Genomic DNA, 22,355 nt, shown 5'->3' with positions numbered 1-22,355 from the left:
AGGCTTTTGTGAGATTCATGAAACGTTCGTATCACACAATCATCGTACATTGATAAATGCAGCGGCTGGAAACTCTTTCACTCTTTTCCATCATATTCAATAAATAAACCAGATTATTCAATCCATCTCTATTTATATGCAAAGTAGTTCATCCAGGACCTAAAGCACCCTAAGCGAGAATCATAAACCTAGACCAGGGTTGGCAAACCAAAATGTTGAAAGAGCATATTGGACCAAAAAAAACTAAAAACCTTACAGAAGCCTTATATTGAAGCAACACATGCTGTATGTACCTATAGTAGCTATATTAGCCTAATATCAAAATGACTAAGTTAACTACAAATACATATGAGCCTTCTGATTAAATGTTTATTTTTACTAACCTGCATCCTGCAGAGAACGACGCACCACGTGACTACTCTGTTGTGCGATGTCGCCTCCAGTTTAACTTCATTACAACAGTAATAAATTATGTTTCATTTCTTTGATGAAATTAAAGAAATGCAATTAAGAAATCAGATTTTTATTTTTTTCTATTTTGAGTATTTGAAAAAAAACAAAAAAAAAAAAACGTGCATAACGTGCCCCTTATCTGGGCAACAGAGTGCAATAAAACGCAGCCTACATTTAAAAAAAAATAAAACATCAGCCTTTGAAAAGGTAAAGTAGGTATTTAAAATCAAATAAATACAGTTCAAGTTTGACGTCTGTGCAAATGTCAAGCAAGTCAGTGCAGGAAGTAAAACGAAGCAGCATCCTCTTCTCTCTGACACGCAACCAACGCAGCTACGCTCGGACCTGAGCAACAAAACACAATAATATCCTAAGTGTCATTCCAAATATATACTGACAAAAATCAGATATCACTTTATAAAAACAGCTACTTTGTTACTAAAAATGTGCCTATGACTGGATTGTGTTCTTACCCGTTTAATGTGACTTCTGTTTTCGGACGTCACTGGTCAGCTTCAACATCGGCCATGTAAGATGTAACTTTAATCTTGACGCAGGACTGCAAGCTCTCATCTGTGAGGCGGGTGCGATATTTTGATTTGATGTAGTTCATGTTTGAGAATATCTGCTCGCACAGGTATGTTGATCCAAAGATGGATAATACTCCAAATGCATATGTCTTCATGTTCCTATAACTGTCAGGAAGAGCATTCCATGTGTCATAGACAAGTTTCTCGGGTGTTGGGAGGCTTTCAATTTCGCTCCATTTGTGGCTTTGGGCAAGCTGGGCTTTCTGGCGAGTGACGTCTTCAAGCTCGGCTGTCAGACATTTGAATTTGGACACCCATAAATCTTTGTCGGCTATATCAGCCATTTCCATTTCAAGGTCAGCTTGATTTACTCCTGGAAATGTGCTCGACAAGGATGGGTCAATCTCCAGGGGTGTGACAGGGAAAGACAGTGTCATTTTTTCCTTTCGGAACTTGCAAAATCTGCTCCCAAAGCAGTTTGCATATCAACGATCGCATTTTGCAAATAATCACCGTTGAGTGTGTGATCGTGATGGGCTTCTTTGAATTCTCTCAGGGAGGGGAAGTGGGAGAGCGTGCCTCGTTGTACTACTCTCTGGCAAAGACAGTCAGCTTGCGCTCGAATGATAGAACAGCTTCCAGCATTTGAAGTGCAGTGTTTCCCCGCCCCTGCAGACTTTCATTCAGCTTATTTAGGGGCTTGTCATATCCACCATAAAGTGCAGTTTTTCGAGCCACTCGGTATCTTCAAGTTGCGGATAGTATAGGTCTTTGCTTTTCAGAAATGTTTTCACGTGCTCTAAACAAGCGACAAAGCGGCGCAAAACCTCACCCCTGGACAGCCATCGGACTTTATTGTGTAGCAGGAGATCGTATATTCGCTGTCAACTTCATCAAGCAATGCACGGAACTGACGGTGGTTCAATGCTTTTGCAATTATCTTGTTCACCATCTCGATCACAAGGTTCATCACTGCCATACACTCCGATGGGAATGTTTGTGCACACAGTGCCTCTTGATGCAAGATGCAGTGGAATGCAAGCAGATTTCGATCCAATGCTTTCTGTAGCAAAGTCACAAACCCCTTTTTGATCCTCTCATGCTGGGTGCCCCATCTGTAGCCACTGAAATCAGATGGTTGGTGTTTATCCCGTTGTCATTTAAACACTTCAGCACAGCCTCACATATGTCCTCCCCCGTGTTGGCCTTTCAGTGGTATTAATTGGATCATTTCTTCTTGCGGCCCATCGGAGTTCACATACCTGCATAAAAGCGCAGTCTGTTCAATATCGATCACATCACAGGACTCATCACAGGCAATTGAGTATGCTGGCGCTGAATTAATGTCCTTGATTTGCTGATCGGTGATGTTGCCTGCCATTTAATAGCCCTTTCCTTCACTGTCTTAGCGGAGAGAGGCATGTCTTTAATTTTTTGTATTATCTCGGTTTGTTTTTGAAGTCTGCAAATAGGTGTTCTGATATGTTGATAAATGACTCCTTCATGTAGTCACCATCTGTGAACGGTTTGCCGCGTTTTATTATCTCCCGCGTTGCAACAAAACTTGCAGCAGTAGTGGAGTTTGGAGATGCAATCCACTTCTTAAATCTATTTTGCGCTCCTCTAATTTCTCCAGAAGTAATGCAATCGCACTTTTTCTTCACTACCAACTGGGTACTCGGCTGCAAATGTAGCATGCCTTCCTTGAAAATGTCTTTCCACATTGCTCTTTTTGTTATTTGACAACTTCTCACTACAGACCAAACATTCAGGCAATCCTTCCGCATTGGCAATGAATGCAAATGATTCGATCCAAGAAACGTTGAATCTTCTGTTCTCCTCAGTTATTCTTCTCTTTTTCCCTTTGGGATCCATGGCCCATCACACAGCCGCCGGTTTGTTTACAACAGCCACCTGCCTAGCATCCCGCCTTACTGATAGAACGTGTGTCGCAGGCTATGACGTAAATCTTCGTTGACAGAAAAGTTGAAATTTAATATTTATTCTACACATTTGCCAGCATTGAAAAACGTTAATAACGTTTGTGTCATGTTTTTTTTCCTACAGAAACCATATTAAAACAAAAAATGTATTTCTCTCCCCCATCTTTTTCCATTTCCAACATTTTTGAAAAAGCTTCAGAGAGCCAATAGGCAGGCGCTAAAGAGCCGCATGCGGCTCCAGAGCTGCGGGTTGCCGACCCCCGGGTTAGGGCGTGACCTAGTAAAGCCGTGCGTAATGGCTATTAAATCTGTGAATAAACCGTGCGCTCTCGCAGACATCCATTGTAGAGCATTGGTGCACGTATTGTTTATGAAACAGAGCGACTTTTAGTGATTTGTCTACTAGCTGGAAACATTATTACACACTTGTAAAGATGTTTGGAGGAAAAAAGTGGTTTATGGCGGAGGAGGCAGCTGCTATATTGGTCAAAAGACCAAATGAAGAAAGTGAAGTTTCGTGGACTCTGAAATGGAAAAGGATTTTCTGTATGAAAAGGACCCTGATCGTGAAGTGTAAGTTTATACATAACGTATTGATTACTTTATCAGAAAGTATTTATTACATACATTACATACATTATTACATTATAATTATTTGAGTAGTTATAGTGTGAAAACTGATTTCTGTCGGAGTTTGTAAGCAAGGGGGAAGGGTGCTGTGTGTGTGCGTTTGTGTGCTTCTGTGTGCTTGTGGTCGAGCATGTACTGTAACAGTGTGGATCCTTGTGTGGACCACATTTCTGTGCTTAGTCTTGACATCTATTGTAATTAACATAAATTCAGCTGGGCCTTTATAGAAAATTACACTTTTTTCTTTCTTTTAACTCCCTTTCATACAGTAGATGAGATTTGGATACTTTCTCAGACTGTGAAGGTAACCACATGGTGGAGGCCCAGCCATTGTTTTGCTGCACCGTAAGCATATCCAACATAGAGTGTGTGGGGGTGTAGCTCAGTGGTAGAGCATTTGACTGCAGATCAAGAGGTCCCCAGTTCAAATCTGGGTGCCCCCTGCAAAGATGTGTGTAGGTAATCATCTTTATGATAGTACTAGGTGATAAAGGATAAGAGCTTGCATGTAATTAATGTTGCTTCTTTCCAGAAGCCCTTGTGCTTTCTCCCCTCTCAGACTTCCTTGGATTGTGGTGGCATCTGAGTAGTGGATGCAGCTGCTGTGTGGTCCTGCTGGACGCCCTACTATGCCCTGCACTATTACTGCTACTATTATTAGTAATAGTTCTATTACCTTTACTGCTGCCATAATTACCACCAGTCCTCTTTTCATTCCATTTTATCTCTCTTTCTCTCTCTCTCTATTAAATAACATTTGCAAAAGGTAGTGGTGGGATTTGAACCCACACCTCAAGAGAGACTGGAGCCTAAATCCAGCACCTTAGACCACGGACCGAAACTAATGGTATGATTGTTAAAGTCATTGGAAACAAACTTTTGCAAGGAAAAAGTCAATACTTTATTGAAAAAGGCCAGTACTTAATGTCTCCACCTGCTGAAGAGTAAACTTAACAGCATCTCAAATTACTTCATCCATAAAATAGAAACTGTGCTCATACCTGCCGTAACACCCATAAACACTGGAGCATAATACAATAAATATACTACACTACAGTACAAGTACATAAATACAGTAAAATAGAAAGTGTAAAACAGTACATTAAAGTGCTTGTTGTGCTGTTACGATATAAATCATAGACGAAAAGAAACAACTGTTGTCTTTCTGCTGGACAATACAATGTTCACTGCAAATCTCTGAAATAGCCATAGATCCACAATTTCTATTCACATGCTTGTGCTATTGTTCAACCACCTGTCACTGTATTTTCAGCATCAGTTGTGTTTTTTTGTCTTTAAAGAACTGCCCCGTGTGAGGGTTGAACTCACGACCTTCAGATTATGAGACTGACGCGCTGCCTACTACGCCAACGAGGCTATGAAAGCAGTTACAATAGTTGGGAAAATTTCAGAAATACTAACAATTTGGTCTTTAATCTCAATAAAAACAATGTTTTTGGAATTTGTACTCACACAAAGGCTAAGATTGAACCTAGATGCTTTGTCATGACCCCATGAAACAACCAGGGACAAAATACCGTGTGCAAAGGTTGAAGGAAATGTGATTATATTACTACAACAAAAGAAATGGCAATTCAATGATGGTGGTAGTCAGTTTAGTCAGTGGTGAGTGTGTATGCATGGATGAGTGTGAGGTATGGTGTCAGTGATTTATGCTGGACAGTGTAAAACGAACAAAGATGAGCGGGAGAGGTGCTGGACTGAGAGACCTCTAGGGCAATCACAGATGAACAACCAATAATAAAACACTACTGAGTGAATGCGTTCAGAAAATGAAGAACATTGTTCAGAAAGCTTAATGAAGCTTCATTTGACCATAACTATTAACTACCTGAAAGAAATGAAGTCTCTGGAAATATTATGACCTAAGCAATTAGACAAAATAGTGCAACGTAATTTTGAACCGCTCCTAGAAAGAAACCATAGGTAGCCATTGAATTCGAAACTTCTGAAGTTATTGTTGATCTCAGAAACAATGATGAACGACACCATCCTATCACAACGACCATGTTTGTGCCTTTGTTATGCAAATACTCTGGAAGTCTACTTATTAAGAGTATGCATTCCCATTTTTCCCAATTGATTGTAAAAAGCCTTCCTGAGATTGTTGTTCTCAGAAATAACAGTAGAATTACAACTTCCATGTATGTGCTACGTGCCAGTGTTCAATCACCTGTCACTGTATTTTCGGCATCAGATGTGTTTTTTTATTTTAAAACACCTGCCCCGTGTGAGGGTTGAACTCACGACCTTCAGATTATGAGACTGACGCGCTGCCTACTGCGCCAACGAGGCTATGAAAGGAATTGCAATGGTTGGGAAAGTTTCGGAAATACTAACAATTTGGTCGTCAATCTTAATGAAAACAATGTATGTGGAGACCTATGTATTCACACAAAGGCTAAGATCAACCCTAGATGCTTTGTCATGACCCAGAACATATTTGTCCACTTTCTCATCTTCTTTTCTCACCAATCAAACTCAAAGCTCCCTTCCATTTTTTGCCAATCCTGAGAGACTTCATATCCATTTCTTGTCAATCAAAAAGGCGCCTCCTCTTGGCAACGCCCATCTCCATTTCCTACCAATCCAAACGCATTTTCTGCTTAAGAGAGACTTTGCATTTATAATTTGGAACAAACAAAGGCAAGGAGGTCTTCTCTGATATTATCTCTGGAAACAATAATAATTCATGTGCTTTGTTTGCTACTGTCAATAGGTTAACAAACCCTCCAGTACCAGTAGCATCTGAACTGTTATCTAACAAGGCCTGCAAGGACTTTGCCTCCTTCTTCATAGACAAAAATCCAGAAGATTAGACAAATAGTCAGTGCCTCCATATCCAGTACGGATATGTGTTGTCACAGTGTTCAAGCAAAACTAGTTCCATATGAAAGAATTTCATACGATCAACCATAAAAACCTGTGAAGCATGCACGCTACCACTGAGCTACATCCCCTAAAGATTGTCAGATCCAGGGGGGCCCCGTGTTATCACATTCACATTCACAGAATGAGAAGTGCTTATGGCTACAGTAGCTCCCTTCGATAGCTCAGTTGGTAGAGCGGAGGACTGTAGAGGTATAGAACTGAAATCCTTAGGTCGCTGGTTCAAATCCGGCTCGAAGGAGAACCTTTTTTCCAGAGGCTACCCAGGATCAATAAAGTGTTTTTGATTCTGATGGTTGACCTAAAAGCACAATACTTCTTCCGAGGTGTGGGAGACAGCGTTAAGCCCTGACAGAATAGAGAACTACAGACAAACCATGTGAAATAGTGCCAAGTGTACCAGAAGAACTGGAAAAAAACTAGAACTATAAAGTACAAACCTTTTTTTAAGAAATCTTATTGTGCTCACAAGGGCCCTTATTTATGAAATGTGCATACGACCTAAAACAGGCGTAGGACGGGGGTACGCCGATTCCTATGCAGAGTACGGCATTTATCAATTTGAACGTGAGCGTGGGCTGCGAAAAAAATCTCACGTCTGGTCCCACCTTCATGAGCCGTCTCTCTGCTGCATATTTGAGTGGGATGCAGGAGACCTCTCTCTGTTACGAGCAACGGGGGGGCAAACGGAAGGGCCTCATGGTGTGCCACTGCTGGACCAGGTGCGCATGGAGCACATCAAGAGGGCACTATCAAGAAGGGGGGTGTTGTCCTGACCAAGTATGGCTGTGCCAGAGGGTCCACGTCTCTGGAATCATTTCATTGCCACCTGACCAGGTTCATTCTGTCTAAGTAGTATGTGTTTCATGATTGTACTTTTGTTTTTGAATGGTAAATGAACCACTGTGCTGGAATTTGTAATCAAAAACATGACCTTTCCCATTTTGACAAACTGTTTTGAACACTTGAGGTATTTCAATGAAGTCTTTGGTCTTGGACAGTTACCTTGCAATCTAAAACTGTATATCCTATTGTCTCTGGAACAATAGTTGGCAGTTGGAGGAGTAATGGCTCTTTACAGTGAATATGCAAAAGAAGATGTTCATAAATTCAGCCCAGGTAAATGCTCAGCCCATATTCACACAGACCTAAACCTACTCACTTAATGCTGGTTACAATATTCTAATAATCATCAATGACAGAGAAAAATGACAAAGAGTGACAACATTGACAACTATACCGTTAGTTACGGTCCCTGTGTTTCTCACGATGTGGAGAACTCATACATGCAGGTAGTGTGGCCGAGTGGTCTAAGGTGCTGGATTTAGGCTCCAGTCTCTCTGGAGGCGTGGGTTCAAATCCCACCACTGCCATTTGCTGATGTTACATAGGTGGAGGACAAACCATATGTTGACTTGAATTTGTATCAGTTACATTATACTCTTATGACATAGCTTGGTGAAGTGACTAAAGTCATTAGTGGCAACGTATTAGACTCCTTGCTGAATCTGTGTTTTATCTTTACTGGCAATTCCCTGTTTTAAATGAACACCCAATCTTAAGTGTTCAATGTGAAATACTCATTCATCAACAAAATTGTCGGTAACTATGACGGGGCGCATACGCTACCAATTCCATCCAAGACTGAGACTGCAGGTATATGTTATATGCCCATATATGTTTAACGTGTTCATATGTTCTGTTATTTTCACAATATTTAAATCTTCAGTTAACCTAGTCATTCTCCATTTCCCCACAGTAACCCTCAGCTTTCTTGTGCGCACATTTTAACATCTAAAACTACGGTGCCATTCCTCGCCTAAAACAATATGAGTCATTCCAGTAAGTGAAAAGGAAACTCACATCTACAAAGACAAATTTGATAGACGTGACTCCCTGATGGTCTAGTGGCTAGGATTCGGCGCTCTCACCGCCGCGGCCTGGGTTCAATTCCCGGTCAGGGAATGGTCAGGACTTGACAGATACAGATGTAACATTTGAAAGAGAAACTTTTTGGTTAACTTAGATTTGTCAAATTCTTCCTCATTAGTTTAACACTAGAACCCCAACACTTTTAAAGAGTATAATTTCCTTTAAATCAGACCCCCGACAACTGATGTATCCTTTTGTCGTCTTTGATGGGTCATAAATACTTCATCTGCAATTATATCATAATTCATCTAACAATTATTTTCCTTTTTCAAACTGTAACTAAACCCCTGACCAACATTTTTTACCTGATAACCAATGTATGTGAGTGTCAAGTAATGTAATGTGGACATTTTAGTGCAATGCAAAGGTGCATAACAGATTGCTTTCTACTTACCTGGAGCGATGCAAAGCAGGGGGGGCCAACTAGTCAAGGAACAGCAAGAGACTTGGTATTTAAGAATACAAACTGACTATGTGACAGATGTGTAATCTGTCATCTCCTGCCTTCTGAAGCTCTAGCCAGGCGCCATTCCTCTTCACCATCTACACCACAGACTTCAACTACCACACAGAGTCCTGCCATCTTCAGAAGTTTTCTGATGACTCTGCTGTGGTTGGATGTATCAGCGAGGGGGACGAGGCTGAGTACAGAGCTGTGGGGGGGGGGGACTTTGTCACATGGAGTGAGCTGAACCATCTACAGCTCAACGTGACAAAGACCAGGGAGCTGGTGGTGGATCTAAGGAGAGCCAAGGCAGCAGTGAGCCCTGTTTCCATCCAGGGGGTCAGTGTGGACATTGTGGAGGACTACAAATACCTGGGAGTGCACTTAGACAATAAACTGGACTGGGCCAAGAACACTCAAGCCCTCTACAGGAAGGGCCAAAGCCGTCTCTACTTTCTGAGGAGGCTGAGGTCCTTCAACATCTGCAGGACGATGCTGAGGATGTTTTATGAGTCTGTGGTGGCCAGTGCTATCCTGTTTGCTGTTGCATGCTGGGACAGCAGGCTGAGGGTAGCGGACGCCAACAGACTCAACAAACTGATTCGCAAGGCCAGTGACGTTGTGGGGGTGGATCTGGACTCTCTGTCGGTGGTGTCTGAGAGGAGGACGCTGTCCAAACTACATGCCATCTTGGACAATGTCTCGCACCCACTCCATGGCTTGTTGATAAATCACAGGAGCACTTTCAGTGATAGACTCATTCTCCCAAAATGCACCACAGAGCGCCACAGGAAGTTGTTCCTGCCTGTGGCCTTCAAACTTTATAACTCCTCGCTCTAAGACACTCAGAGAGGTTGAAACTGGACAATATTATCTGTATTATCTGTTTTGTGCAATAACACTGGCCTGACATGTGTGCAATACTCAACTGCTACAATTATTATTATTATTATTATTATTATTATTATTATTATTATTTTACTTTTTACCATTGCAATTCCTAAATTATGTTAATTATGCAAATAATGTATAGTAACATTCGTTTAACTATGTAAATACCGTACATGTCCACACTCCTTATATTTCTTTGTTTGTATTTCTACTCTGATATTTATACTATTTGTGCAACTGCAACACAGAGTTTCCCTTCGGGGATCAATAAAGTATTTCTGATTCTGATTCTGAAGGCAATTAAAACTTAACATATGGTCTTCATTATCTTTGTAATGGCCTTTAAGCTTCCCCTGGCAAAATTGTATTGTATTATGTTTATTATGTTTGTATTATATACTTTTATATGTCATTAGTGTTCTGTTTCCTATTTTTGCAATAAAGATGACATGAAGAAAAAGAAAAAACCCACTGCTGAACAGCTTTGTTTTCATAAATCACATGTGTGAGCCTGCAGGCTCTGGGAGGCGGGGCTTAGGCTCCCATTGGATGTTCCTATCAAGCGATGAACCCCTGGAAAGAGAATGTGATTGGCTACAACTGGCCTGATTAGCGTGTTGATAGCCAATGAGAGCTGTTTCTAAGATGGCCGCTCAGAGAGATGACGCAGCGTATTGGCGCTCCACAGTGGGAGCGCTTGCTGGACGTCGGGGGCTGCCCCGGGGTGAAAACTAAACCGGAAAAGGCGGGGATAGTTTGATTGTGTAGGCAGCAACATGAGGAATACAAACATACCCAGCAACACGGTGCAGGGCGAGGAGACGGAACGAGGTCGGCACGTGAAGTTAGCAGCTAGTTAGCACGGACTCTACAGGACAATACTCCCAACCTGGATGAATTCTCTACACCTGGGGACACTTCCGGACTACAGGAATATTAATAAACCAGGAAAGGACGGGAGGTGAAGGTTTAGGAGCGCCTACAGGTAGGGAAGAGGCATCATTTTCAAATTTTCTTCTTCAGTATTATGAACACTAAGATGATGAATACTGTTCCAGTAAAATGAATGGTTGAACTGCAGAGAATTACGGTGGCCCTGAGGTGCAAAACACAACGGCAAAAGAGAAAACACAACACAAAAAGAAAACACAACACAAAAAGAGAAAACACAACACAAAAGAGAAAACACAACGGCAAAAGAGAAAACACAACACAAAAAGAGAAACCAAACACAAAAGAGAAAAACACAACACAAAGAGAAAACACAACACAAAAGAGAAACACCACGACATTAACCAAAACGGAAAGGTAGGTACCCTCGGGCAACAGGAACCGTCGCTGATTGGACAAAAGAACTGGTCCTCCTTTGAACCGGAAATACATCACCGCCAGACTTACGCGCGGAGAACTCTTCTGTGCTCCAGACAAGCGGGAGCACAGAGGTATCCGCTATCATGTATGCAAACATTGTGGCAAAGAGTTCAAAGAGAAGCCTAAACTTCTGCAGTGAATTTGGAAAAGGCTGCAGGAAGACGGTGGCGACGCTCACGCGCACCCTTCAAGTAAGAAACGGATGTAACGTTAATGTAACGTTAGGCTACTTTAGGATGGTGTACCGTTAGCGTTAGCCTACCAAGCTAGTTGGCCAACTGTCAGTTTCCAGACCTTACTCAACAATTCCTTTGCAGGTGTTTCATGAATCTTGCCGTTTGGAGTGAAAGATGTATTGATGCAGGTTATTCTTACAGTAGGCAGTGAAACTGAAGACAGATGAAGGGACGTTCTAAAACGCCTATCGTGAAAAAGCTTAACGTGGTTTAATGAACCTAAACAACGATCAATCATCACCATATTTACCATGGCCTTATCTTGTCATAAACACTTAAACCTGTCAAAAACCTAAACTGAAATCCAACGATTATAGAAGTTATCTCACGGTAACGTTTTTTTTTTCTTCTTCATTGTGTCTATGGCGAGGAAAAGCTTAACGTGGCTTAATGTAGCTACTAAACAACGTCAATTATCACCATATTTCTCTCACATATTACTCCTCATAACCAGTACAAACTGTCAAAAAATCGGACCCCAAAGTCCTATTATTATGGACGTAGCGGACATTAAGCGTGTGGCTTCATTAAGGGATATTGTAAGGAAAAAGCTTAACGGGACTTTTACTTAACGTGTCCAATTTTTTGACCAGTTTTGTACTGGTTATAAGGACCAATATGTGAGAGAAATATATGATAATTGATCGATGTTTAGGTACATTAACCACGTTAAGCTTTTTTCCCGTTTAAGCGTTTTAGAACGTCCCCAGATGAAGCATCTTCAGGGTTTAGTTTATTTGCAGGCCAGAAAGAAAAGATTGTGTGTGTTTTTAGATTTGTTCTGTCTTGCTTACATTTTTATGTGTCACCAAAACTGCACCCCTATTTTACAAAAGATAATGTTGTCAAAATGTGTTTCTTGTATGCTGTAAAACATTAGACTACTGCTGTATGTATGTGTATGTGGTAATGTAACATATTTTTCCTTTGCTACCATGTAGAATCCCAGACTATTCAAACCCCTACTCTAGGGACCTTTCTAGAGTACCGAAAGAGAAAAGCGGAAGAGAGGCAAAACTTTTCATGTGGGAAAATGAAATCAAGAAAATATGTAAAGTCCAGGTAAGTTGTTTACAGAGTAGATGAAACCCTGTTAACTAGCTGATGACATTCTTCCATCAGCTCAGTCCTCCAGAATAAGCCTGATGATAGGTCATCTTATGCTGACCAGTATATTTTTGCATAATACTAATGTGCTTTCTGTGCCACAACCATATTACTCCGACAATGGACACTGTCCTGTTTTCACTTTTGCCATATTTGCTAGTTTCTTATTATGATGAATATGTAACCGTGACATGCAAATCATTGTATTAGATTAGATTAGATTAGATTATACTTTATTTATCCCACGACGGGAAATTCTGTCGTTACAAGTAGCAGCATAGCAGCAACAGCAAAAACAAAAACAAACATAACACACAAACAAGTAAGCACAAAGAAATACAAGGCAAGAAATACATGCAAGATAGACAATGAAAATATGGTAGCTGAGTAGTAAAATGCCGTCAAACAAAAGGAATTTAAAGTGCGGTTGCCATGATAGAGAAACAAAATTGCGGTGTAAGTGACGTTAAAATTAAGTTGAATTTGTAATTAGAGCAAAGAAGCAAGAGTCGGTACATAAATTTAAATTTATTAGCTTGAGACCATAAAATCTGAAAAGTAAGTACTTGTAATAAAAAAATATAAATACCAATATTAAGATAAACAGAAAGTGTGTGATAGATGGGAGAAAAGGGAAGAGACTACAGCACTATCAGTAGTGCAGGCGTTGTAGAGTCTGACAGAGACCTGCGGTACCTCTCCCTTCTTACACGGGGGGGTATCACTGCTGCTGAAGGAGCTGCTCAGGGACCCCACAGTGTCATGTAGGGGGTGAGAGTTTTTGTCCATGATGGATGTCAGCTTGGCTAACATCCTCCTCTCCCCTACTTTCTCTATGGGGTCCAGAGGACAGTCCAGGACAGAGCTCGCTCTCCTGATCAGTCTATTGAGTCTGCTCCTGTCCCCGGTCCGAGCTGCCCCCCTCCAGCAGACCACAGCGTAGAGGATGGCAGAGGCCACCACAGAGTCATAGAAGGTCCTGAGGAGAGTCCTACACACTCCAAAGGACCTGATTCCTCCTCAGCAGATGGAGCGACTCTGGCCCTTCTGTAGAGTGCTTGGGTGTTATCAGTCCAGTTCAGTTTATGTTTAGGTGAACACCCAGGAACCTGTAGCTCTCCACTACATCAATGTCCAATCCTGGATGCTCACCGGTGAAAAGGGATGTTTTCCTTCTGAGTCGACTATCATCTCCTTTGTCTTGCTGGTGTTAAGCTGAAGCTGGTTGAGCTCACACCAGCTGACAAAGTCCTTGATAACCGACCTGTATTCCAGATCGTTCCCCTCAGAGCACAACCAACAACGGCTGTGTCATCGGAGAACGTCTGGATGTGGCAGTGGGTGGTGTTGTGTGTGAAGTCCGAGGTGTAGAGTTTGAAAAGGAAGGGGGAGAGCCCCGTACCCTGAGGGGCACCTGTGCTGCAGTGCACCACGTCAGACACACAGTGATGGAGCCTCACATACTGTGGTCTGTTGTGAGGTAGTCCGTAGTCCATGCAGCCAGATGTTGGTCCACTCCGGCACTCTCCATCTTCACTCTGAGGAGCGAAGGCTGGATGGTGTTAAAAGCACTGGAGAAGTCGAAGAAGAACATGACTCTCACAGTGCTCCCGCTGTCCTCCAGGTGGAGCAGCGATCTGTTCAGCAGGTAGATCACTGCCGTCGTCCACTCCAATCCAGGCTGGTAGCAAACTGCAGGGGGTCCAGCTGTGTGCCCACCAGGGGTCGCAGGTGACGCAGGATGATCCTCTCCATGGTCTTCATCAGGTGAGAAGTCAGGGCAACAGGCCTGAAGTGGTTTGGCTCCTTGGGTCGCGGTGACTTTGGTACCGGGACCACACAGGAGTCTTCCACAGGGCTGGGACCTTCTCCAGGCTCAGGCTCAGGTTGAATAAGTGCCTGAACACACCACAGAGCTGGTCAGCACAGTCCCTGAGGAGACTTGGGCTGATGCCGTCCGGGCCCGGGGCCTTCCTTGCCTTGATCTTCTTCAGTTGACTTCTCACCTGATCATCTGTATGGAGAAGTGGGTGGAGGATGACTGGGGTGTGTGGATGGTGGGAGGTGAGGGTCTCAGGAGGGGGAGAGGGGACGTCTGGAGAGAGCTGCAGAACATCTCCGGCCACGGAGATTGCTGATGCGGGTCGTTGAAGGTGGCAGGCTGGAGGGGAGGGGGGGAGGAGGAGAAGGCCAGGGGAGGTGTGAAAGAGGGGGCTGGGGGGTGTGAAGAGGGTGGCGAAGAGGCAGAGTCAAATCTGGTAAAAAACAGATTCAGCTCATCTGCCCAGTCCTTGTCTCCTCCCAGTTTTTTATCTCAATTACCTGTATCGAAAAGTAATCTGCTGTTTACTGGGTTTTTGATGGGCACGTAAAATTATGTTTGCCCGCAGCGGCTCAGGACTAACCCTCCATTCTAACCTCATAATTCAGTTGTACAGTTGATTGTATAATGACAATAAAGACCACTTCAACATAAACAGTGGGTTACTCTGTTTTCAGTGATATTTTGAGTTAATAATTGCCCAGTTTGTATCCAAGTGTGACATGTAACATAGCGTTATTGATCATTTTAAGTAAACATTGATCTTTAAACATTACCCACTTACAATTTTATTTATTTATTTTGCAGATAAATATTGGTTTGATGACCATTGGGAAGGGTGGTGTCCTCAAGCCAAAGCGTGGGAAAACTATTTCCTTTTCTACACATCCTGACATCACTGCCCTAGATCTGCTTAATGAGGCAGTGAGGAAAATGAGGGACTTCAACAAAGACCTGGATGAAGGACCTTTCCTCCTTCTTTATCCAGATGGCTCTGAAGTTATTAATATCCCTGGGACACAAAGACCATTTACTCTAAAAGCATACAAGGAAGAAATTGGCAAGTCATATCAGCGGGTCATCATTTTTATCTGCCAGAAAAAAGACTTTGAGAAAGGTAAACTGTGTTGTTATGACCTAGTTGTGTCCAGTGCAGAGATGGCTGGACTTGCTATAATGCTATATGTTGGTCATTCATCACTTATAGAATTATACTATACATTTTTTGCTTTTAACAAAACACTACACCTAGTGTTATGTAAAATGCCAAACAATCATCTAGATTAGACTCAAAGCCTGTGTCGTTTGACTTGCTTCGCAAGGACACTGAAATGCCACTGAATTCATAAATGAAAAATGTCTGAAGTATGTATTGGTAATGTGTCTCTTTTGAGAACGTTGTGAAAGCATCATGAGGTGAGCTTATTTTAATGTTTTTCAGTTGGAGAATATCCAGACACATCTGACTCCGACCCTGAGATTGTGATAAAAACAACATCAAGAGATTTTGATCTAGCTGATACACTGGTGAGTGTAATTTCAAACATATTTGAGGGATTTATGTGATTAACCTGCCTTCAACCTGTGTAGGTTTTTGACATCGGCCTACCAGTACTAATTAAATGATGTCTTTACTACAGCCATTTGAACCTCACCACAAAAGCAGTCCTGTACACAAAGAGCCTGACAAGGTGTAAGTAGTTGGTGTGTGTGTGTGTGTACCATAGAAATTTAGATTTTACTGCATTTCCATACATATTTATTCGCTATTGACATAGCTTTGTAATTTGTTGTTCTTGTTACGTGTACTATACGCAAATGCATTGTTACTTCAATAAATCATTGTTTGGTTTTGCAATGTCACCAATATATTTTGGAGTATACTATGATTTATGCTTTTTTGCCCTCAGGAATGGTGATGGGGGGTTGTCACTCTCTACTAAAGTACATCAGGTAATGGAGTATTATTTACATAGAGTCTCTATCTTCCTCACTGGTCCATGACTTTAGGTATGAAACAAAACAATAGCTAAATGTTTACATAGACACCATCAATGTAACTATTTTATGGTCTAATATAACAATAATAACTTAATTGATCCTCATAGGGAAATTCACTTCTGGCAGCTCATCTACCATTCAGTGAAGAATTAGAAAGTCTGATGCCTGTGGGTACAAAATATCCTCTATATCTCTCCATCCTGCAGTAAAGAGAGAGGAGCCATCGTCCACCATCAGTTTTGATGTTATGATTACATTTAAACCTTTAGACCAAAGTCTATTGAAGTAAACTTATAATAATAGTATTATGTTTATTGCAGTTGTGTGCTTTTAAGCTTTGTTTTTCATTTAGGGGGAATATAAAGCCACTTCAGATGAACTGTTAACTACAAGCCTTTTGTAAATGTGCCTGACTTAAGAAATTGAAAGCGTATATGGAGAGTTAGATGATCGTGGATGCATCAAAGATCACTTCAGATATCCTCTTCAAGCACAGAAGCACATATAAGAAAAGTTAACTCAATACTTTATCATGCCATATATTTACGTCATGCAGTTTTTGAATTGGCAATTGTACCACATTTCACTTAAATTAGCAAGAATAAAAATAAACAGGGAAATGTGTCCACTGAATGTCATCTTCTGTTCTTTATTATCTCACCTCCTTAAAGGGATAGTTGAATATTTTGGCAATTTTCCTTATTGCATTAATCATCATTAGTCATATATGCAGGTACATTCCTGTCCATAAGAGCATTTTGGAATTGTAGGATTGTGTATTTGATTAGTTTAGAGCAACCTATACTGTCCAACTCCGTTGTATTCACTGAGCAGCTCGCATCTGTGCTTCAGGACTCTCAAAACAACAGGCATTGGTAATATACCTTCTCATTATTATTGCAATAGACAGGTTTCCCAAAATGTTGAACTATCCCCTTTAAGTAATCCATAGAGTTTGTTACATAATTATTTTGTCATTTTATTGAATGTCCTGTTTCTACATTTCTTAACTTTCAGACTATACACTCAGATGAGGAGTATAGTTATGCAAGTACCTCCACATGTCTTGATGTCGAGAGCTCCTGTTACAGGTGTGTTTTGTGTAATTGTATATAGATTGGTAGACAAAATATCAGAAACATTATTGAGGGGTAAACACATGACAAAGGTTAGATATTGAGTTTAAGCTGGAAGAGCTTGTCAACAATTTGATTGGTTTGATTTTATTGGATATGCATTTATGTGTGTCTATAATTACATTGTGTGCACATAATGTCTTTGTTTTGCAGGAAGTACACCAACCTCTTTGCACCTATCGTCATTGACGATGATGAAGATGAAGTTCTCGTTCTTGAGGAAAAAAAGGACATGCCCTCAGAAAAATCTGAGTGAGTCACATAGACACAAGTAGAAAATTAACAAGCTCTCTACTCTGTCCAAAATAGAATTATACAAATGTGAGGACTCACTAAAATGAAAACCAATCTGACATTCTCTGTCTGTAACTACTTGAATCAGGTCCAGTTGTTGAGATGTGTGTTTAAAGAGAGTCCATTGGAATTAAGTTAATAAGAATAAAAAACTTGCTCATTCTTTTATAGATTGACTTATCAGTGTCTCTCGTGTCAATTTCATGTCAGGATATAGTCTATGAATATGGAATGAAAGATTTGTGTAAAGTAAGTAAAGTAGCTACTGTGCTTTGAATCTATTTTTAATGTCTAAAATAAGTTTTTTCGCTTTTTTCTAGACCCACAACTGTGCAGGCCTCTGAAATAATTGCAAATTTGGCACTTGCAATTGACCACAAGAAAGTCAGCAGGTTCAATATATCCAGATCTGATGTATGGGATGGAGCTGTAAGAGGCTTTCGACGCAGCTCATACTCCGAAAAAAGTGAGATCTTTGTGAAGTTCACAGATGATGCAGGGTCTTTAGAAGAAGGGTTGGACACAGGTGGGCCGAGGCGAGAATTCCTCACTCTTCTAATGGATCACCTGAGAAATCGTCCCATTTTCGATGGGCCTCAAGAAAGACGCTATCTTGTGTACAATCCCACAGGTGGGTTTTTTGACGTTATATTAAAATGAGAAGTTTCAGATAATTTTCTTTTTCTTTTTGTTTCTGCCAGTGATATAGATGGTAATTATGTATGATAATTCTGTACTCTCTATAACAGCTGTCAGGGAAGATGAGTATTATCTTGCAGGCAAAATGATTGCTGTGTCCATCATACACGGGGGACCAGCACCACATTTCCTCTCAAAGGACCTTGTCAACCACATAATAGGGAAGCCAAGTTTCAGCGCCACTGTGGAAGATGTAAAAGATGAGGATATAGGGAGAGCTCTACATCAGGTAGAAAATGAGATGATAAGAGATGATAAGTTGTACTCATTTAAAGGGACAGATTTCCACTTATTTCAACCAAATGTAAAAGTCATTTCATCTTTTTTTTTTTTTTAATGCTAGATTTCTATTCATCAAGGACAAGAGTAAACAAGCATGTATGTTTTAGGGTTGGCCTAATAATACCTTTTTGTTTTAAATAGGTCCAGGAAGCCGATTCGGAGGAGTCTTTGCAAAATCTCATTTTGCAAAACAGCACAATGTTCCAAACAGCTGGATGCTTCCGACCTGTCAAAGCTTGTGAGAAGCATACACTGGTGGAGGAGTACCTCAAATGGTACATTATAGACCGCAACCACATTGCCATTCAACGGTATATTTAAAACCCTTTTTTCTTTGCCAACAATCATCCAAAAATGTAATAGTTTAGTTTTTAACTTATCCAACATTCAGCCAGTATTACAAATTGCCTATCACTGCAGCCACTGACACATTGTGAAACAGTGTCACCAGGTATTTCTGAAATAGCAGGATTGAGGAGCATTCTTACTGGGTTAGATTGTTCTAACTTCAGTTGCTATGTCCTCTTATTGTCCTATTCAGGGAAATGCTGAACAAAACATTTTAATGTATTGAACGATACTAGCTAATATTAGGTTCCATCACTTTTATGATCCACAAATAGGATCATGTAAGTGTGTAAATCATGAAATACAGTCTGACACTGAGTAAACTTTGTTAAAGACAAATATTTAACTTTTACATGAGCATGTCCACTAGATTCAATTGAACTGTCTTATGTACCTTTTAACATGGCGAAACATATTGCAGTTCCCCTGGTTTATTTCTAGCTAGTACTAATGAAACAAATCAGCTGTTTGAAACCATAAAGGTTCAGTAATTAGCAGCTCAGGTTATGCTCCATTTGACCCTCAAATACCATCCGGCTTATCTGTCTATTTTTCCTTTGTGTGCTTAGTGCTCAAATAAATGTTTGTGCTTTGTTTACCACACTTCTGTTACAATGTGAAAGCAAGATTTTTAGGAGATAAGTACAAATCATGATGATCTCTCCTTTTTTGACATCACAACTAATTTCTGTACACTATGAAATGTCTGTATGATACCATATAAACAATCTACTTTACCTATACGCATGAGATTATACAATCAGAATTTATGTCAAAATATATTAAATTGTGAAAAAAAGCCACCGCTCATCTGTGGGGAAGATTCTTCTGAGAGGTGCTTGAGCTGAACATTTTGTTGACACAAAAAATACAAAAACAGCAACCGCACACTCATAATGCTATGCAATCATTAGTTTATTTCTGCAAGCTTTCAGTCTGTGACCTCCTTCAGGCATACACAACAAGTGAAAGCTTCAAGAAATAAATTGATTATTGCACAGCGTTGTGAGTATGCGGTTGCTGTTTTTGTTTTCTCTACGTATTTTGCACACATTGCTGTTATATGTTTGGTAGTATTGTTTTCTGTCAGACCTGATAAATCACACCTATGTCTTACAAAATAATTGTCCTCAATAGATTGAAAGACGGACTGGCTAGTCTGGAGTTTTTGGCTTCAGTCCAGAAGCATCCTGGTGTGCTGGCTCCTCTCCTGTGCTATTCTGCCGAGGCCCTGACTTCTGCAGAAATAGAACGTCTGTTCCTCCCAGACTTCAGCACAAAGGGAAGCAACAGGTGGCAGAGAGAGACCAAAGTTATTGGATTTTGGGCTGATTTTCTACTGGAATGTGAAGGTTTGTCATGGCTATTTTGTTAGATATACTGTCGCGGAAAACATTAAGAGACCACTTTTACAAATGTTTCTTTAAAAGCATCTCTACATGTATGGTACTCATTTCATTCGAGTTTATTTATTTTTTTTAAATACCAACACAAACAAGTCATTAATGAGACACTGATTAAGTGATCGCCTGAAACACATCTGGTTTTATAGGAAGATTATAAAAACCACTGCTGGGATTAAACATTGATATCATCCCACTAAAACTGATGTATAAACGCATAAGTTAAAATACTCGTGCTGTGTTGCTGAATAATAATAATAATAATTCTGCCGGCCGACAAGTTTTTATTTCCTTGCAAGGAAAGGTCAGTCCTCACCTGAGCGGTGATGGTAAAGGAAAGACTCTGAGAATGGGGAGACCTAAACATTTATACCTGAGGAGAGGAAAAATAAATAAAATATGTTTCACATCCCTTTGTCTGCTGCAGGGGTCGGCCCCTTCCCCAGAGAGTGTTTTTTTAAACCCTTTTGTCTGTTGCAGGTATTGGCACCGACCCCCGAGGGTGTGTTTCACACCTGGGGCATCCTGCAGGGTTTTGTGTCTAGGTGGGAAGTTAAGAGGTCTAGACATGAAAATACATAAATGGTCAACAAACAAAAGGAGATCTGATACCTTTGGGGAAAAGCATGGTGTAGGGACATCTCAAGTGATTGAAACATAGACAGATTCAAATTTACCATTACACTAGTTGTCATTTTCTGCCAATAAATGCCCTAAATTACACTATTTTCATTAAAATTTTGGGAGAAATGTTGTCAGTAGTTAATAGAATAAAACAGAAATGTTCATTTCACTCAAACACCTACCTTAAATAGTAAAATCAGAGAAACTCATCGTTTTCAAGTGGTCTCTTATTTTTTCCACGACTGTACAGTATATGAATTGTATAGTGCAGTCATATTTGTAAGTTTTAGTTTCTTCAATGAAATATAAAGCTAATGAGTAACTATGTTTTTAGATAATGCCGTGTCAAGCAATGCACTACTACAATGTTGACTCTCTTTTTAGATGAAGTGATCGCTGTGTCCCTCCCAGATGTGCTGATGTTTGCCACTGGCTTGTCAGCACTGCCACCAGCAGGAATAACACCCCGTCCAAGTATAGGGTTTTTAAATGACTCGCCGTTTCCAATGGCAACCACATGTTCGAACACACTCAAGGTCCCACTACTCGACTCCTACAGTGTCTTTAGGAAGAATATGGAGTTTGGCATCCAAAATGCGCCAGGCTTTGGGTGTTTTTAGTTGCCAAAGGGACTTTCATGCATAATTACTTTTATTAAAAGTGGTTTGAGCTGTGGCTTGATTTAGGCTGTTTTATTTATTTTTTGTTTTTTTATTTTTATCAACTCTGGTCAGAACTGATTTTTGTTTGTTATTGCTGTTTCCTGTTTTTTACAGCTCTACATATATTTAAAAAAAAATAAAATAAAAAATCAGAACAAATGCTTTTTGTAAGTAATTGTTGTTTACATGAACATTGAATCAGAAAATAAATACAACTTTAAGTGTAAAATGTCTCCATTTCAGTCCCACAGTTCAAGTTGCCAAATCTGAAAATTCAAAAGAAACACTTTTGGTATATTATCCTGTGATTTATCTCTTGAAGCAATTTGTAAATGTTGGATCACATTTATGAATGGGAAGTGTTTTTCAAAACTTAGGCATGTATAGTCCACCAGTCATTTACTGATAAGCATTAAGATGCATTAAAGCAAAATACTAAATAAGGAAAATATTGTCTTAATATGTCCATGTTAATGTGGGATACCTAAGAAAGGTAGAAACGGGTTCCAATAGTCCATATCTATAGCCCAGCTATTTCCTTCAGAGTGATGTACAGTTCTGAGGCTGTCTTCCAGTCTTGTGGCTGTTGTAGTCCGTGTTGTTCCACTGCCTGTTGGAGGTATTCCTCTATGTCTG

General features: G+C 40.5%; 1 protein-coding gene and 6 non-coding genes across 7 annotated transcripts; 5 read left to right on the top strand and 2 right to left on the bottom strand.

Annotated features, from left to right (window-relative positions):
• Positions 1–3,927: 3,927 nt before the first annotated feature.
• Positions 3,928–3,999, top strand: trnac-gca (transfer RNA cysteine (anticodon GCA)). Its single transcript has one exon. It is a non-coding gene; the product is annotated as a tRNA-Cys (tRNA).
• Positions 4,000–4,860: 861 nt separating this feature from the next.
• On the bottom strand, positions 4,861–4,933 carry trnam-cau (transfer RNA methionine (anticodon CAU)). The gene has a single exon. It is a non-coding gene; the product is annotated as a tRNA-Met (tRNA).
• An 866-nt stretch (positions 4,934–5,799) lies between these two features.
• On the bottom strand, positions 5,800–5,872 carry trnam-cau (transfer RNA methionine (anticodon CAU)). Its single transcript has one exon. It is a non-coding gene; the product is annotated as a tRNA-Met (tRNA).
• A 747-nt stretch (positions 5,873–6,619) lies between these two features.
• trnay-gua (transfer RNA tyrosine (anticodon GUA)) lies at positions 6,620–6,707 on the top strand. The gene is given in 2 exon segments: positions 6,620–6,656; positions 6,672–6,707. It is a non-coding gene; the product is annotated as a tRNA-Tyr (tRNA).
• A 1,050-nt stretch (positions 6,708–7,757) lies between these two features.
• Positions 7,758–7,839, top strand: trnal-uag (transfer RNA leucine (anticodon UAG)). The gene has a single exon. It is a non-coding gene; the product is annotated as a tRNA-Leu (tRNA).
• Positions 7,840–8,359: 520 nt separating this feature from the next.
• Positions 8,360–8,431, top strand: trnae-cuc (transfer RNA glutamic acid (anticodon CUC)). Its single transcript has one exon. It is a non-coding gene; the product is annotated as a tRNA-Glu (tRNA).
• Positions 8,432–11,188: 2,757 nt separating this feature from the next.
• LOC116676895 (G2/M phase-specific E3 ubiquitin-protein ligase-like) lies at positions 11,189–20,382 on the top strand (the record flags this gene model as incomplete). Its single annotated transcript, XM_032507711.1, has 10 exons — positions 11,189–11,296; positions 14,073–14,096; positions 15,078–15,387; positions 15,712–15,797; positions 15,911–15,940; positions 17,650–17,663; positions 18,022–18,332; positions 18,451–18,629; positions 18,824–18,993; positions 20,168–20,382. Coding segments are annotated over exons 1-10 (1,447 nt in total), but the record flags the coding sequence as incomplete, so codon positions are not given.
• Positions 20,383–22,355: the final 1,973 nt, after the last annotated feature.

Source organism: Etheostoma spectabile, unplaced genomic scaffold (assembly GCF_008692095.1).
Source record: "Etheostoma spectabile isolate EspeVRDwgs_2016 unplaced genomic scaffold, UIUC_Espe_1.0 scaffold00003998, whole genome shotgun sequence".
Classification (NCBI taxonomy): domain Eukaryota; kingdom Metazoa; phylum Chordata; class Actinopteri; order Perciformes; family Percidae; genus Etheostoma; species Etheostoma spectabile.
This window is presented reverse-complemented; position numbering and strand designations above follow the sequence as displayed.